This window comes from Oratosquilla oratoria, chromosome 41 (genome assembly GCF_046742065.1).
Source record: "Oratosquilla oratoria isolate Oo_2021 chromosome 41, ASM4674206v1, whole genome shotgun sequence".
In the NCBI taxonomy this organism is placed as follows: domain Eukaryota; kingdom Metazoa; phylum Arthropoda; class Malacostraca; order Stomatopoda; family Squillidae; genus Oratosquilla; species Oratosquilla oratoria.
Window position 1 is genome coordinate 33602712 of NC_134817.1, and position 18479 is coordinate 33621190.

Genomic DNA, 18479 nt, shown 5'->3' on the forward strand with positions numbered 1-18479 from the left:
GAAGGAGGGAGGAAGTAGAAGAAAGGAGGAAGGAGGAGGGAGGAGGGAGGTGATAGGAGAGAGAAAGGAGGAGAAAGGAGGGAGGAGGGAGGAGACACTGACTCGAGACTACTGCCTGGGGGAGAGGGGGATGGAGGGAGGAGGGGAAGGGAGGAGAAAGGGAGGGGGAGGAGGGAGGAGATCCTGACCCGCGACAACTGTCTGGAGGAGGGGGAAGGAGGGAGGGGGAGAAGGGAGGGTGAGGAGGGAGGGGAGAAGGGTAAGGAGGGGGGAAGAAGGAGGGAGAAGGTAGGGGGGAAGGGTAAGGAGAAGGAGGGAGAAGGGGGGAGGGAGAAGTGGGAGGAGGGAGAAGGGTGAGGAGAGAGGAGGAAGGGGGAGGAGGGAGGAGGGGGAGGAGAGAGGAGGAAGGGGGAGGAGGGAGGAGGGGGAGGAGGGAGAGGAGGGAGGAAGGAGAGGAAGGAGGGGAGGGGAGAGGGGGAGGAGGGAGTAGGGAGAGGGGGGAAAAGGGGGAGGAGGGGGAGAAGGGAGGGAGTAGGGGGAGGAGAGGAGGAAAGGAGGAGAGAGAGGAGGGAGGTGAGGGGGAAGGGGGGTAGGGGGGTGTTGAAGGAGTCTGAGGACCCTTTGTGAAAGGTCAAGGGGGCTTCTGCTGCAAGTGTCTGAAAAGGGGGTCCGGATGATTTACACGCTCGGCGCCTGTACCTTGATGGTCTTATCATTCTTCTTCTTCTTCTTCTTTGTAGTCTTTTTCCTCGTCTTCGTCTTCTTCTTCTCCTTCGTCTTTTCCGTCTTCTTTGCCTTCGTCTTCTTCTTCGTCTTTGTCTTCTTCATCTCATCTTCGTCTTTCTCCGTCCTCTTCGTATTTTTTTTTGTCTTTTTCGTCACCGTCTTCTTTGTCATCGTCTTCGTCTTTATTCTCACTTTCAAATTTGTCCTCGTCTTCGTCTTTATTTTCGTTCCCATCTTTGTCCTTGTCTTCTTTCCTCTCTTCGTCTTTCTCCACGTATTCCTCCTCGTCTTTGTCCTCGTTCTCGTCCTCGTCCTCGTTCTTGTCCTCTCCACGTTCTTGTCCTCTCCACGTTCTTGTCCTGTCCTCGTTCCCGTCCTCGTTCTCATTCTCGTCCTCTTCTTCATTATCTTCTTCTTCCTCTTCTTCAAGAACCTCCCTGGAAGGCGAGTTCGTGAACTCTAAGAAACTGAGACCACTTTTGTTTTCTTCAAGAACATCTCTGGAAAGTGACTTCGTGGACTCTAAGAACCCGAGACCACTTTTGCTTTTCTTATCTTTAAGAAAAGTCGTGACGAGCGGATTTTTCTTCCCTACATGTCTTATCCTGGTTAGCCTTTAGAAGAATTTTCTCAACTAAATATTTCCGCCTCAGTCGTATGAAATCGTCTATCATTAGCCAGAATAAAATATGTGGAATTATAATACAGAAATAAATGAAAACCAGATGTTTCGTATCACGTGTACATGGATCTGTGTACATATATGCTTGTATGACCCGATGCAAACGTAGTGATCATCCATACACATATAAACACTTACATACATACATGCATGCATACATACATGCATGCATACATGCATGCATACATACATTACATACATACATGCACACATTTCAGTACCAGCGCCTAATCAGCACGGTTGAGCTGATTACACATCCTTCAGACTTGATGCTCAGCCCTCGTGTTTACAACACGCTCACCATTCATCTTGCACTTCGCACCGTCTATACAACCTTACCAAGCCTAACTGACCCTCCATTTTCAGGTACAAGAGTGGTATTGTCTTTCAGGGAATAGGATGGTCCTGCAGCGAGCTATGAAAAAAATCAAGTGTTTAGGATATAGCTCTGATATAGATTTAGCTAGAAACGATATTCCCATCCACATTCCCAACGAATGTGGCTGAGGAGTGTGTGTGTGTGTGTGTGTGTGTGTGTGTGTGTGTGTGTGTGTGTGTGGTTGTGTGTGTGTGGTTGTGTGTGTGTGTGTGTTTGCTTGTTTGCGTTTGTTTGTTTGTGCTGTGTCTTGTTGTGTTGTGTTGTATTGTATTGTGTTGTGTTGCGTTGTGTTGTATTGTATCGTGTTGTGTTGCGTTGTGTTATGTTGTGTTGTGTCTTATGTTGTGTTGTGTCTTGTTCTGTTGTGTTGTGTTGTATTGTGTCGTGTTGTGCTTTGTTGTGCTGTGCTTCGTTGTGTTGTGTTGTTGCGTTGTGTTGTGCTTTGTTGTGTTGAGCTTCGTTGTGTTGTGTTGTTGCGTTGTTTGCGTGTTTTGTGTGTGTGTGTGTGTATATGTGTGTGTGTGTGTGTGTGCGTGTGTGTGTTGATGAATTGCAGTCATGTATTTGATGTAGAACTTGGCAGAAGATCCAGGCGTGGCATCTCATCCTCTCTCCCGCGTCACCTCTCCACAGTCGAAGTCTCCACTAGACGAAGGGCGTTTCCCTCGTAAGGGATTATCACCCTGGGCTATTTTTCCTCCGACCTCAGATCAATCGGCGGTACCGCCCACTTCCAGAACTTTAATCTATGTAAAATCACTAAAGCTATTTTGTTATCTCAACAAAAATACATAGCATGTCTTTTGATATCCTGGAGGTAAATTATTTTCCCTCAGCACATCGGATTCCTTCCCGAAAGCTACGGGCTGGAAATCTACTCCAAAAGTCGAAGGTAAAATAGACCAGTATGATAACGTCTTTACTCTTTGCTTCATTGCTTTCATCCCCTCGTCTTCAGGAACCTCACCTGAAGCTTCAGTCTTTCGTTGCGGAATGAGTTTTCCTCAGATAATAAAATCGCCTGGGGGGGAGTAACCAGAATAAAGACTGCAATCGTAGTGGTGTGTGTGATGTCTCATTTTATTCTGTCTACCGCCAGGCTATTCTATTCATCTCCATGCCCCCCTCCCCCGTTTTGGTGCCAAAAAGGGGTAAAAAGCATCAAAATCTCTGAATATTCATTTTCGTTTTCTTCATTAACACTGGTCACGATTTGGCGAGCCTGCCTTTGCCGAAGTCATGAAAATAAAAGGGCCAATATACAGAATTATATGTATTATAATCATACTACCTCCTCCACTTCCTCCTCCCCCTCCACTTTAGACAGGGTCCACTCCTCCATACCTTCCACATTCATCGTTTACGAACACTCAACACGTACAAGAGACTTCGAGAGAAGCGAAAGTCTTTGGAGTTGTAGGTCTATTATGCTCTTGACACTGTAGCATACATCAAATGTGAACAATTCTTCCCAAGGCCAGTACTGCACTTCAGATTCTTCTCATTAGCGATGCTCAACACACCGTTCCTGACCTACACTGGGTTTACACACGAGTTTTGTGTATTATATTATTTGATTTCACTTTCACTTTCACACTTTCACCTGCTAGGCTTTTATTTATTTGTGTCTTTGGTTGTGTATCTTTGTATATACTTGGTTATTTATCTATTTATTTATCTATTTATTTACTTATATAATTGTCTATCTCTTTATAAATAGTTTATTCTTTTATCTAATTATTTATTGTTTATTTATCTATTTACTTAATATATTTGTTTATCTAGATATCGTTTATTTTTCTTCTTTTATCCCTAATATCCTGATGTGTAAAATGCGCTGGTGGCGTGGTTTCGCATTCGCTTAATTGTGGGTTCGAATCCCGCACCTCTCCCCAATACCCATCAGCGACTGTTAATTACGTGTCACAGCAGTTAAAACGCATAGTATAAAGGTAACGGCTTCGGCCGCAGTTACTCAGCGCCTCCTGGCGTTGGCTCCTCAGCTAAGGTCAAATTCTGTGTCAGGCTTCATGGCTCTATTATCATTCAAGCGTCATGGTCATTCATCCCCGAAGGAACTTCATGTCTCATGGCTTCATCTCACGTCGTCTAAAGTGATTGTGCTCATCAAGTTATTATAATTATATATAATTGATGGTGAGAATCTTTAACAAGAATAATTAAACATTCAGGCCAAAGGTTCTTAACCTCGGGTTCGGGGCTGGATGGTTTACAAGGTTACTTAGATAACTAGCGAAAGATTACTTAAACGTTTAAATCTGCAGAGAAAGAGCCTTGTACATTATCATGTTAATGCTTAACCGATTAATAAATCTATTACAATTTCAACCATTTGATATCCATTGCGGTACAGTTGTGTATTTAATTAGTTTTAATATATTACCATTCTATATTCTGTGTCAGGTTAATGGAGGTACGGGTCGATGGTCTGAGGATTTTCGTGGTACATAACGATAAAAACATAAGAACATAAGAATGAATAGAATTACAAGAGACCATAAGGCCTACACTAAGTAGTTTCATGTCCCTAAGCACCTGTCATCCTTATCCATAAAGTTATCTAATTTTCTCTTCAAATATCAGATTGCTTCAGCGTTCACTACATAGTTACTAAGTCTATTCCATTCGGTAACCACTCCTTTGGATGAGGTCAAGTTAAGGGCCATTTACACGGTCGAACAGTTTGACAAACCCGGTTTGTCAGGCAAGTGTTTGAAGTGATGTTTGACCGTGTGAATGGGGTATTTGGTCGTCAAACACGTTTGTCGAACGTGTTTGACAACCAAATACCCTATTCACACGGTCAAACATCACTTCAAACACTTGTTTGACAAACCGGGTTTGTCAAACCGTTTGACCGTCTAAATGCCCCTTTAGATAAGAGAGCAGATTGAAGTGAAAGATGTTGCAGAGGTGACGCAAGAATGTAAGCAATAGGTAATGAGGCCTGAAAGAAGAATGGTGAAGGAAGTATGTTACTGACAGACCGAAGAGGGAGATCGAATAGAAGATGAAGAGACAAGAAAGAGGAGCCTACAAGAGACCCATGGATGATGTTGAGGGAGGTTTTTGTCCAGCAGTGGACTGGTTTAGAATTTGCCTCGGAACACGCATGGTGAACACTTCATTGTTAGAAGGGCGAGTCATTTTCAAGAAAGTTACCAAGAACTGGAGGACCTGTGGACCTGGTGACCTCACCTGACCTGACGAGACACCTCGAGACCTCGTGAGTTTGGCCTACATGCGCCGCTGCAAGACCGGCCTATTGCTTGATGGGATGATACAGCCCTTTCTGCCCCACCACATTGGCTCAACCCGGTTTGATTACGTTGTATGAATTGTAAGAACTGCTTGTGAAGGGTTAGGCGTTTTGCAATGACTGGCTCTGAATGCAGTCAGGAACCAGAGTAATCAGCTCAACAACATAAGGTGAAAGTAAGATTAATTCTTATGCACAGTTGTCTACAGTAACACTGGGGTCATGTGACTAAAAGTCCTTTGATTTCGGTAATATTTTTTATGAAAAAATTATATTTCCTCATCTTCTATTTTATGAGAGGACAGACACCAAGAACCTCATACATTACTTATTATTCAAGATCCTTGGTTTGAAAAATGAACTTCTGTAGAACACTGGTTTCGTTCTCGCATCGGCTGCCCGAGCACACAGGGTGAAGGGTAAAACCTCAATAAGAACTAAACAACTCTTTGGGGGAACTTGTCACTTAACTTTTGAGATACAAAACCTAGAATCAGGAAAATAACTGAACCACACATAAACATCTTAGAACTTCAGCAGTCTTCAGTTGAGCCTCCTTAAGGCCGTCGGACAGATCTGATCAAAATCCGACCAGATCTGTCCCTGTGGCCTTAAGATCAGATCGCACCGTGGATGGGATCCTTGAGATCTCATATATATCGTTAGGTACTCGTAGAGACAGGTTGCTCCTCCTCCTATGGTGGCGTCACACTAGGCTAGCATGCTACTTACTTTTGCTATTTCGTTTGAGTAGAAGCGACTTCGGTCACGATATTTCTAGACTTCTGTAAGAACATCTGAACAATGTTTCGTCTAACATTCGTATTCTAGATTTAACTGCTTTTAGTTCGTCATTCAGATTTTCACTACATGACGCAAGAGTAATTCCACATTTGGAGATAAAAAAAAAAAAAAGAATCGTAATCAAAGTCGTTGCTATTCAAGGTAGCAAAGGCAAGTAGCATGCTAGCGAGAAATGTCTAGTATCCCGCCACCTTTATACATACACATGATAACGTCACTGTCTTTAGAATCACCACTCGCTGTGTGAGAAGGAAGCTCGTCTTGCCCTGAAGGAGATGCGAATTGGTGACTTTGGTGTAAAAAGGTGAACACGTAACCATTATATCACAAGAGTCTTTGCGACGAGGAAAGGTCTTTTCTCTTCCAGATTTTTTTTTTCGGATTTGACCAAACTTTGGTTCTGAAAATTTTTCCCCAAATGTCCTCAGATCCCTCAATCTTTGTTCCTCGTCTGTGCCCAGATAGGGAAGGTCGTCGACAACTCTATTCCACATAAAAAATGAATAAATAAATAAATAAAAATAATTACTGTAATGGTATCCTTAAAGGGACGCATACCTTGGAAGGGTAAGTACATCTAATCCTATGTTCCTTTTGATGGTATCTCTAACAGCAAAGATAATCCTCTTTTGTGTTCCCAACCTGGCATAATCTCTCAGCCAAGGACTTCCTGGTAACTTTCGAGTGACAAAGAACTACACACCATTTCACCTACAGGAACACCCATACAAAGATTGGTCAGCTATGGATAACGCTCCTTGATAACCTGATGAATTCGTAGAGTAAAGGTCTCTGGTGACCTGACTAAAGACTCGAGGAAAGAAAGAGGTTCTTATTTTGGAGCAAAAAAAAAAAAAAAAAAAAAAAAAAAAAAAAAAAAAAAAAAAAAAAAAAAAAAAAAAAAAAAAAAAAAAAAAAAAAAAAAAATAAATAAATAAATAAATAAATCCAAGGAGATAACTTAATCATCTCAAGTTACAACATTTGTAAATGATCCGAGATTAATGTTTCTACTATTCTTTCCTACCACTCTAATATTCTTTGCCATTTCTATGACTTCGTTTCTTTGGTTTGATATTCTCCCCTAAGGATAGAGACGCTGGTTAGTATCAAAATACAATCCTTGTAATTCACAGTGGGAGCTGACTAGCAAGTCTCTGCCTGGCTGTCTCCAAGTGACTTCGATCGACTGAAACTTCCTACACTCGAAGAGAGAGCACCTACCTTGCCTGACTTGCCACTGTCCTATCATGAGCACTAGCTGACTTCACTCATTTGATTGAAACTTTCATTCAAAAGGTAATCTTTTGAGGTTCTTTCTAAGGTTTGAGGTTTAGGGTTGGGTCTGAGTTTAACGTCTTAGATCAGGAAATTTAATTACTTGAGACGTAGGTTACCTAACACTGAAATCCTTCTGATCAAGAAGACTTTAGAGTGAGTCACCTCCGGAGACTGCTAACCTTCGCGGTAGGAAGTCAGCCAACTCTAACATATTCTAGTAAATATCTATAATCAGCCTCCACAGAAACAACCGACTTCATTTGGAGATCTTCTTGAAGACTCAAGAAATACCCAACTACATACTTAAACCACCTTCCTCCTTGAGCTTAGAGTAATTTCTCAAAAAGTTGGTGACTTCGGAAAGCTACACGGTCTCAAGATCCCGCTGATCGAAAGCCGCAGAAACTTTGAAGCGGATCTTCTCTTCGACATTCTGCATCAGGGTCTGGTGACCCGCAACGGAAGAATCACTCCCCAAAGCCACAAGAGACTAAACATAGAGACGTTCCTGAAGCTTGTGACGATCTTGGACCCGGTCCCTCCTTCAGAGAATGGTCACTTGGTGGTTCTGAGGTTCTGCAGGTGCGGGCATCCCGTTCGGGTTGTAGGGTGTCCAATCCTCCAATATCCTCTCCATACGAGCCACCTCGACCATATCCCCCACGCTAAGTCTCCCAGTACCCCCATTCTCCATCTTCCCCCCCACGACCCTACTCCTCCTCCCCCCCACACTCTTTCTCGTCCTCGCTGAGGAAAACCCTCGCTCTTGCTGTTGCTGTTGGCGTGAGGGCGAGGGTGGGGGGGCGTCATGCTAGCCGGGGTGGCTTCCAAGAGCACGGAAGAGGACAGCTGCAGAAGCTACGCCTGACGCCTCTAAGAGGCCCACGCCGATGCTCACGCCCACGATGATGCCACTCTGAGCTCGCAGCCACTCCAAAAGCCGCGGAAGGCAGCCCTGCGGGAGGAAGAGAGAGCGGACGTGTTAGGAAAACTCTTCTATCCAATAGGTTTACTAAGAAAGAACATACCGAAAGGGGACCTTTCGGTCACATGTATCTGGTAACATCACCAGAACCTTCAGTTTATTTCATTACTGGGAGTTATTACCCCGTCGCCCGTCACCTGTAAACAGACCCTGTCGGCTTGACTCACAGTGGTTTGATCAGTTCCTTGTTAGACCAGTTTCTCTGATACATCCTTGGCCTCGACTTACGTCCGGATAATAAACCTTATTTTGTAACCGCAAAATACAATAGCCTTTCATGGTCCATATATGTGGATACAAAATACAGAGGAAGTTTAAAAAAGAAATCCAATGAATGTGAAAGTTGAGAAAGTTACAATACACAAAAAACAAAATATTACACAAGAAAAAATGTGTGTGTGTGTGTGTGTGTGTGTGTGTGTGTGTGTGTGTATGTGTGTGTGTGTATGTATGTACGTATATGAAAAGCCCTTTCCCCTTATAAAGATAAATGACCATGTCAAAATACACCCCTACATCATGAACACATAAAACCTTTTCAACCCCCTTTCCCATCTCAGGATCTCGAGGATGACGGGTCACCCCGTCTCCCGTCGCACTGCTTAGGTCAAAAGTGGTGCAGCGAGGCACAGCACTCCCACAAGAGGGGCTAACAGCCGGGAATGGTTTACCATTTAGTGACCATATGGTAACCCTTCGCCCCCCCCCCCCCCTCAGACTCCACACCATCGTTTCTCATCCTCTCAACGGATGAGAAGAACATCCCTTTGGGCCGCCTCGTCCCTTCATCCATTCATAAACTCATTCCATTCATTCTCCTTTCTTGCCCTCTCTCTTCCCTGCTCAACAGGCATAGTACGTGTGTATACGAAGCCTCTTCTGCACCATCCATCCCCTTCTTGTGCTTTTTTACGCGACGTAGAGCGATAATACAAGGGGAACTTCCATCAGGTATGGAAGGAGATTTAACTCAATAGCCGAACTCAGGTGTAGTTAGACGTACTTAAAGTTCTAGATTCAGACGTATTCTGACGTAACTTTCCCGGATTCTGACACATTCTGACGCAACACGTCCGGATTCAGACGTTTTCTGACGTAACTCGTTGATGTTCGAGTATATTATACGAAGTTGCACAGATGAATATAAAGATCTTGAACAATCTCATTGTCGCAATAAATTCAGACGCATTCTGACATAAATGCCCAGGTGGTTTCAGCATATTCTGAAGTAACCTGTCCAAATACTAACGCGTCCTGGAATGCTTGTCTGGATTCGACCGAAAGATAAAACAGCATTGATGGAGAAATAGAAAGAGAGAGAGAGAGAAAGAGAGAGAGAGAGAGAAACAGAGATAGAGAGAGAAACAGAGATAGAGAAACAGAGATAGAGAAACAGACAGAAAGACAAAAACAGGATATATATATATATATATATATATATATATATATATATATATATATATATAAACAGATACAGAAACAAAGACAGAGACAGAAAGACAAACAGAGAGAGGCAGATATATAGCTAGCTAGCTAGCTAGAGAAAGACAGGAACAGACATATATATATATATATATATATATATATATATATATATATTATATATATATACATATACATATATATAATATACATATACATATATATAATATACATATACATATATATAATATACATATATGTAATATACATATACATATATATAATATACATATATGTAATATACATTTATATATATATATATATATATATATATACATTATATATACATATATGTAATATACACATATATACATATACATATATATATATACATATACTTATATATAGACATATATATATATACATATATATATACATATATATATATAGACATATATATATATATAGACATAGAGAGGGAGTTATAGACATATAGTTATATATAGACATACATATATATATATATATACACATATATATATATACACATATATATACATATATATATACATATAAAGCTATATATACATATAATATATATATATATATATATATATATATATATATATGGACAGAGAGAGTGAGAGTGAGGATGCGCTTTGAGCATCATACATGAGGTATTTGTTTTTTCATTCGATTCACTTTGACGGAGAAATTGCGTCGGAAGAAATATGTCCGTGGCGGCCTTGGGGCGAATCCTTACTCGGTCTCGTATCATGTCCGCCCTTCGGGAGAGCATCTGCTCCAGTCTCTCGTCTTTATAGCCCTTATGAGCCCTTACCGTAAGGTCTGTTACAGCTTGCCTCTCGTCGCTTTCAACTGTAGTCAGGTCACTTTTACTCATTATTTTCGTCTGCTCAGGCGACGTTTCTGAGATCCTTCTCTATTGCTTAGACAAACTTGTTTTTTTTTTCTATCTTATATTATTTCTAGTTCTCTGTTCCTATGCTAGCGTAAAAAGAAAATTATAATGATAATTATGATAATAGATTTAGGGAAAAAAAAAAAACATTCGGTGGGTTGGGCACTTGTGGTAAAGTTGACCCCGATAGGAGGCTTTGGCTTATGGGTATTTCCCTGCGGGGAGGAGGGAGGGAGGGTGGGAGGGTGGGGTGGGGGGTAAGGTCATTTGACTTCTTTGCATCAATGAATGGTTAAACAGCAAGTCAACAGAAGTTTCGACCCATAACAAGGTCAGATGAAGGAGGAAATGATTATAAATACACACACACAAACACACACACACACACATATATATATATATATATATATATATATATTATATATATATATATATATATGCAAGTGACCACTGGGAAAGAATAAATTACATCTTCAGTGCAAAGTCCATGGAAAGGATTACAAGATTGTATATATATATACATTATATATATATATATATATATATATATATATGTGTGTGTGTGTGTGTGTGTGTGTGTGTGTGTGTGTGTGTGTGTGTGTGTGTGTGTGTGTGCACACAGTGGAATGTGGGAAGGTGAGACTCCGGTCCCGCTAAGAACTTTACTTCAATTAGTTTTTCTTTCCCAGTGGTCACTCTTGCATAATTGAACACAAGTTACCAGGGTTTCTTATTAGCATATATATATATATATATATATATATATATATATTTATATATATATATATATATATATATATATATATATATATATGTGTGTGTGTGTGTGTGTGTGTGTGTGTGTGTGTGTGTCTGTGTGTGTGTGTGTGTGTGTGTGTGTGTGTGTGTGTGTGTGTGTGTCTGTGTGTGTGTCTGTGTGTGTGTCTGTGTGTGTGTGTGTGTCTGTGTGTGTGTGTGTGTGTCTGTGTGTGTGTGTGTGTGTGTATGTGTGTGTTTACCTCCTCCTAGTTGTATTATACGGGAAGGGGAGTCTCTTTTCTTTCATTTGTCAAAACTTGCCTTCAGTTTCTTTACAGTGTTGGCTTGGGTTCTATTTTCATCCAACTTATCCCACAAGTGCTCACGGATATGCGGAAAGCTATTGCCTGACATATTCCAAACTGGTCTTTTTCTTTTTCGTTTTTTCTTTTTTTTTCTGTGACCTCTTGTCGATCTTCCTTTTCGGGCCAGAATTTCTTTTATGTCCACTTTCTCCTGTTTCCAATTTGAATATTATGTCGCCTCTCTCTCTCTCTCTCTCCGTTTTTCCAAGGTGGGTGGTCCCAGTTTCTTTAGTCATTCCTCATGCATCGTGAAAGTGGTTGAGTCAGAGCATACATCCCACGCCCACCCCGCCCACATCCCACACCACCCTTCTCTTCTTAGCACCTCGTGGATGAAGGATCCCCCCTGTCCCCGCCATACAGTTCGGAGCAAAGGCAATGCAACGAGGCACAGTTCTTTCACAGCAGAACCCGAGAGCAGAGGCTGGTTTAACCCCACAGATTCATTACGTGGCGACCTTCACTTTCCCCTCTCTCACTCACTCATAAAAAAAATGGAGTAGAAATGAAGAACATCCCTTCAGGCTACGTCTCTCTCTCTCTCTCTCTCGCATTACAATTACTCTCCATTCACTACCATTATATGCTCTCTCCTCTTTGCTCAACAGACATTCCCCCGTATCTAAAGTCCCCTTCACCTCGTTCATCCACCTCATTTTTGGTGTTCTCATCAACTTCACCTCATCCACTTCTACTTTCCACACACTATTTACTCGTTTTTTCTCACAGATTCTTTCCATATGCCCAAACCATCTCAGCATTTTAGTATCAATATCAATAACAATAATAATAATAACAATAACATAATAACAATAACAATAACAACAATATCAATAGTGGTATTAAATCAGAAGAAAAGATAATATGAAATACAGCAAAACAATATTAATGAAATAAACAATCCCACAAGTAAATAACCAAAGAGAGAGGCACAGCAGCATGTTGCTTAATGTACTTTCCAATTACCTCTGCAGTGTGTGTTCCATTTACTAACTACGCGGTTGTTGAAAGTGTTTCTCCTCTCAGATTAAATCTGCGCCTAGACAGACTCGAGGCCATTGTTCATTGTTTGGTTAGTATTAAGTACAAAATTATTTTTATTACATTATCAAATTCCTTTAAAATAGTAAATACCAACACCAAGGCTTTCAAGCCCTCTCCCTCTTAAAACCTTTCACTGTTGTGAACATATACTTTTGTGCCGGCTGCCGTCAGGCGATTTTATTCAGTCGATGGAGACCTCTTGTGTATTTATTTTTATTTGTTCTGCAGGTCTTCGTTGTGCTCCACCACTGTCTCTAATGGGGTTGAAGGACCGTATGGCATAAGCACATTCCAAATATGGGCGAACTAATGGTGTATTAGACTGAATGATGACATTTACTTTAAAACCCGAACGGTTGTGTCATCAGTCCTTCACAGTTATTTGCTTTCTCTGAGGCAAAATACCATTGCTTAGATGACTTAGTCACTACAACAAGGCCATCTTCACCCTCTACCGTTTCCTTTCCTTCAAAGAACTTATAGCATAACTTTATGCTTACTTAGGCAAAGTATTCTCACCTATTTTTCAGACCAATGTAACTGTTTTGTCTATCTACTCTTTATACCAAAGGATTCTTCCCCCTTATATGAGAGGTAGCCAAGTCAAAGGCATGCACCCACTCCCATCCACCTCCCTCTCCTCCCTCTCATCTTAGCTCCTCGTGGATGACGGTTCATCCCTGTCTCCCGCCGACTACCCGGGTAGGAGGCAATGCAGCAAAACCAATGTAACTACTTTATCTAAATCAGTGCTTCTCAATGTGGAGTGTACGCGCTATTGGTGGGCAATTTAGTTTTTCAGGTGGGTAATATGATTTTCAAGGGGGGGGCAGATTGAAGTGGGTTTTGAACCAAGGTTTTATGCTTGTTTCACCTGAAGGGGAGTTTATTTTTTAAATGATAAGGATTGTATATCACCACATGGGGGATATCAGGATTTTGAAGGTGATTAAGTGGGGCACGACAAAAAAAAAAAAAAAAAAAAAAAAAAATTGAGACCCACTTATCTAAATCCTCTTGAATGTCTCACTGGATTGATTGTGTTATCAGCAAACTTAGATACATTCGGTTCCAGCCCACGATCTGCGTCATTCATTCATATGCACCAATGTGGCCTCCTGAGAAATTCCACTCGTAACATGTTAATTGTTTTACAAACAAGCTTTCTACTATTTCTAACAACAGTAAACCCTTAATATATCAAACTGATTAGGGAGAAGGCTCGGTCGTTATAGCCGAAAGTACGTACTGAACGTACCATACGTATTTAGACTTTCCATACCGAACCATACATCGCATATACCGAACTTGTCCGTTATATCAGACGAATGGCCGTCCGGTAGGTCTCACTAGGGTCGATATAGTCGAAGTTATGTGTAACGAGGTTCGCTATAACGAGGGTTTACTCTAATTCCTACACCAACTGGGTTACCCTCTTAACCCACACGACGCGAGTTCATACAACCTTCGCGGCGTGAGAATCCAAGGGATAGAAGCGCTGGTAAACTACAGTCCATTATGTAATGGTCAACCATGTAGGATAGTGTCATAGGCTTTTTCAAAGTCCTGATATATAAAATTCCCATATTTTCTATTTCGTAGTTTGAGATGGTTATTGGAAATTTTGTCTAGGCAAGTTCTGCAAGATAGTTTATGTCTGAAACTGTACTAGTTGTTTTTTATCAGACGATGGCTCCCTAAGTTCTAGTATCTCTCATGACCCTTTCCATAATTTTTTCTGTTATCAAATTAGATTTATAGAACTATAGAATTCTGTTTTCTTCTTCTCAACACTTTTTTATATACAAGAGTAAAAGTAAAAGTGTTCATTCTTGAGGGTCCAATACAGGACCACCTTACTATCCCGAGAATGACGACACAGCCTTTGTAACGTATACTAATTTCTATTCTCTTTTATTCATTCGTTGGGCGGCGGTCTCTTGATCAAAATTACTAAAATTGTTGCGATAAACACTTCAACCCAGTTGGAATAATTTACACATCCTGTTCTGATTAAATGTAGACTATTTTCCCATCCCCTTGAAAACGGTGCCACACTCTATAGATATTATTCAGGCTAAAGATAGACTATTTCATTGATCTGAATAGGCGGACTCCGGTCCGAAAGAAACCCGAACCGATCATGTCCCCTTTCTGGGGAGCGTTTGTTTGTTTCCTGTCCGGATAGAATCGCCAGTCCGTCTCCGGAGCATGATCTGCTGAAGTATAAGGATTAAAGAGGCAAAGCAATAATAGGGCGCCTGTCCGGGATAATGACGAAAGTGCCAAACTTTGTGTGTTTTCCTGCGACTGACTCCAGACGATATGATTAAATAAAAAAAAAATCAACTCTGGGTTGAAGGAAACGTTGAGGGTTCCCCTTTGGAACTGAATGAAATCGCCTGGCGGCAGCCGCCATACTGAACAGGCTAACCCCTAGCCAAAGGGGAAAGAGGGGTTTCTTTTAGAACATAGTCGCTTGGCGCCAGCGAAATAGTAGGTTTATTCGAGATGGGGCTTAGCCTTCCCGATCGCGAAAAGGTTCCCGTCACTTGAATAAAATCGTCTGATGACAGCATACTTTGTTCCGGCATCAAGTGATTTTAATCAACTAAGGAGTTACCATACATTGACCTTACAAACATAACCAGGTCGAATGGGACCAAAGAAGGAGATTACCTGTTGGTGTCTGGTGGCACTGTAGTCAGCGGGGGATTTGCTCTGACACAGGGACGAGTTCAGCGGTCGAGGGTTGACCGAGGCATCGAGGGCAGGGTGGAGCGTGCAGCAGGTCAGGGGCACCACGAGTTCGGGCCCCCCGTGGCCCTCGATCCGCCAGAGGGAAGGGGCCCAGTCCCCGTGGCCCTTTACGCCACAGCATTGCATCTGGAGGAGGTGAAGGAGGCGTCAGACTGAGTGGCACCTGAAGATTTTGTTTACACCCGTGTTGTATGTGTGTGTGTGTGTGTGTGTGTGTGTGTGTGTGTGTGTGTGTGTGTGTGTGTGTGTGTGTGAGTGCGCGTGTGCGCTCGTGAGAGAGACAACCATACAGACAGATAGGGCGAAAGACAGACACGGGCAGACAAAACAAGATAGACAGAGAGACAGACAGACTGACAGACAGACAAAGAAACACTCGCACACACACACACACACACGCACGCATACAAACAAACACACACGTAACACTCTTGAAGGAGTCGTAGACGAAGAGGAGCCTCACCTTGTACTGGACGTAGTCGAGGGCAGTGGTGAAGTCCATGTGCCCAGGGACGCCGTAATGGTCCTGCAGCCGGAGGGTAAGGTCCTGCTCGACGCCCGGCACGGTGCCGCCCTTGTACGAGAGGCCAAGCACTCCCACAGTGATCTGGCCGCCCACGACCACCAACATGGCCGCAATGTACTGAAAAGATCAGAATATATTTATACATTTTTTTACACCTGGAGGTTCTTAGCTGTGGCTGAAGCTCTCGCCTTTGCCCCCCTGTATCCGGATAGCCCCTGGTTGCCACTCAGGATCGAAACGGGGACTCTGTGCTTACGGGGCGAGAGCAATACCTACCGCGCCACAACGGGCACATGGTTGACTAAGAATATAAAGTACGTCATAAAAGTAAATTACTTTTACTTTTATCTCTTCTTGTTGTGGTGGCTAAGTCGCAGCCGTTCCTGTGAAAGGTGCCGACAACAGAAGGTGTCTCCAGTAGCCACGGAGATGAATAAAATCGCCTGACGACAGCCGGGATTCAAGGAATAGTGTCCCCCGGTAGGGAAGGTGGCGAGTATAAGGAAGGATCCTGGTAGGAACTGAAAGGTCGCCATCTCTTCTGTTCTCGGGGGAAATATTGCTTTGATATAGATCATCATACTGAGGTCAAAGCAAGTGTTCTTTTTTCTTGAGGCAATGGGAGTCTCCAAGGAAGCCATGACAAGAATTTAGGGGGATCATGGCCTTATATTACAAATTATATATTTCTATATAATGTCAGGAATTTGAATATAATAAAAAAAACTTCCATCACGCTGTCCTGGTAGAAGTATAAGATAATCATGATTGTCAAGTTTGTAATAAAGCGGATGGTTTCTCCTCATCCATAATTTTTTTTTATCATCATCATCATCATCATTATTATTACTATTATTCTGTTTTATCTTATTTTATTATTATTATTTTCATCTTTTTGGGGGGTTCGGATTTGGGAGAAAAATGACGGGGAGCCAGACGAAAGTTGAGAATTCATGGAGTGGGAGAATGGACTGAAAAGGGTTGAGAACCATTGCGGGAGTCTGGTAGGAGATATGCGGTACTTAGGAAAGTGGGAGGCAGATATGGAGCATGGTAGCCTTGGGACTAGAATCAACTAGGTCAGATCACCCGCTTTTTTGTAGGATGAGAAGAATAGCCTGGGAGAAATAGTTCCTAAGAAGATAAAAGAATGGGTGTGTCTAAAAACAGTTACTGCCAATTAGCACGTGTTTCGAAGTTTTTCCTTGTCGCGGTTTGGGAAGAAAAGGGAGAGGGAGGAGAGAGTGGGAAGAAGGACGCTCGAACTGATTGCGTAGCCACTAAAAGTGAGGGAAGTGTGTAAGAAGCTTTGCCGAAGAAAAAAGATATATTAACGTAAAACGTTTACCGAAAGGTAAACTGAAATGAGAAGAAGTTGAAAATGAAGTTGGTTTTATTCGAGGAAAAAGTCTGTCAACAGGCTTGCTCTTGCGGACGTGATGTCATATGTGTGTGTGTGTGTGTGTGTGTGTGTGTGTGTGTGTACGTTTCACATTTCGCGTGAGACATTAAGTTAGCATAAAAGAAAACATATCATCAGAAATGGCATGCAATTACTAGATAATCCAGTCATGATGTTACCAAGTTTGTCAGTGTGCTCAATAATTCTAAATCTAAACGTCACGACCTCACTCTTTTTCTCCGGTCTCTTTCCTCTTAAAGTAATTAGGAAAGAACTGGGGCAAGTTATTCACAGATAGCTTGGGTGAGGCATAATTGGTTAAAAAATACAAATCAGACACGACTTCTCGTGTATGCTAATGAGGCGGGGGAGTGAAGTATGGGTGTTATATGTCGTATTAGATGTACGTGTTTGGCGTGAAAATTTTTCCTTTTCTTTTTAGGAATCTGCCCCTTGGGGCTACAGGGAGAAGGATGCCTAGTCCCTCTCCCCGTCCCTTTCTTCTCGCCTCTTACGATCCAAGTGGGAAACTTGGTGGCAGTATTCTTTTCCCCCACCACAGGGAATTCCCCCATCACAGAAAGAGAATACTCAGAGAAATGGTACAGGACAGCAACAAGGGGTTGGGGGACAGCATAACGGAGGGACAGTCGTAGTATAAAAGTGTCATCATTTCTCTATGAACAGAATTTCTTCTATCATAGACAAAATAATGTGTGGCTCTGGTCCGTAGGGGCGCCCCATATAGACCCTAAAGTATCGACTGCGTGCTACTTTGCCACCATAACAAGCAGCCATGGAATGGGTGGGGGGGGGGGTAGTATGTGCGAGTAAATTTTGACGCAGCCCGAAGGGATTTCTCCCCGTCCTCGCCTTGTATGCAAAGGGGGACGGAGAGGGGGGTCGCCGATTAAATGAAGCGGCCTTGCTGTGGATGTAATGTGTCTTGCGACACTGCTTCTGACCCAGGGCGGTGGGCAGGGTGCAGGGATGACCCGTCATCCAGGAGGTGCTCAGATGAGAGGAAGGGTGGGAGGGGTGTGGAGTGTATTTAGGGATGGAATGGGTGGGAGTGTTTTTATGCCTTTCCCTTTTTGGCTACCTCCCTTGGAAGGGGGAAAAAGCCTTGGTATATGTATGTATGTATGTATGTTTGGCGTGAA

General features: G+C 42.3%; 1 protein-coding gene across 1 annotated transcript in view; it reads right to left on the reverse strand.

Moving 5' to 3' along the window:
- Nucleotides 1-6885: 6885 nt before the first annotated feature.
- The window catches only part of Tsp68C (Tetraspanin 68C), a 23938-nt gene continuing 12344 nt past the window's right edge, over nucleotides 6886-18479 (reverse strand). Inside the window, exons 4-6 of the mRNA XM_076178723.1 lie at nucleotides 15852-16031; nucleotides 15308-15514; nucleotides 6886-8107 (exon numbers count right to left, since the gene is read on the reverse strand). Coding sequence (XP_076034838.1) covers nucleotides 7964-8107; nucleotides 15308-15514; nucleotides 15852-16031 — 531 coding nt within the window. The 3' untranslated portion in view covers nucleotides 6886-7963. The remainder of the gene's footprint in view (nucleotides 8108-15307; nucleotides 15515-15851; nucleotides 16032-18479) is intronic.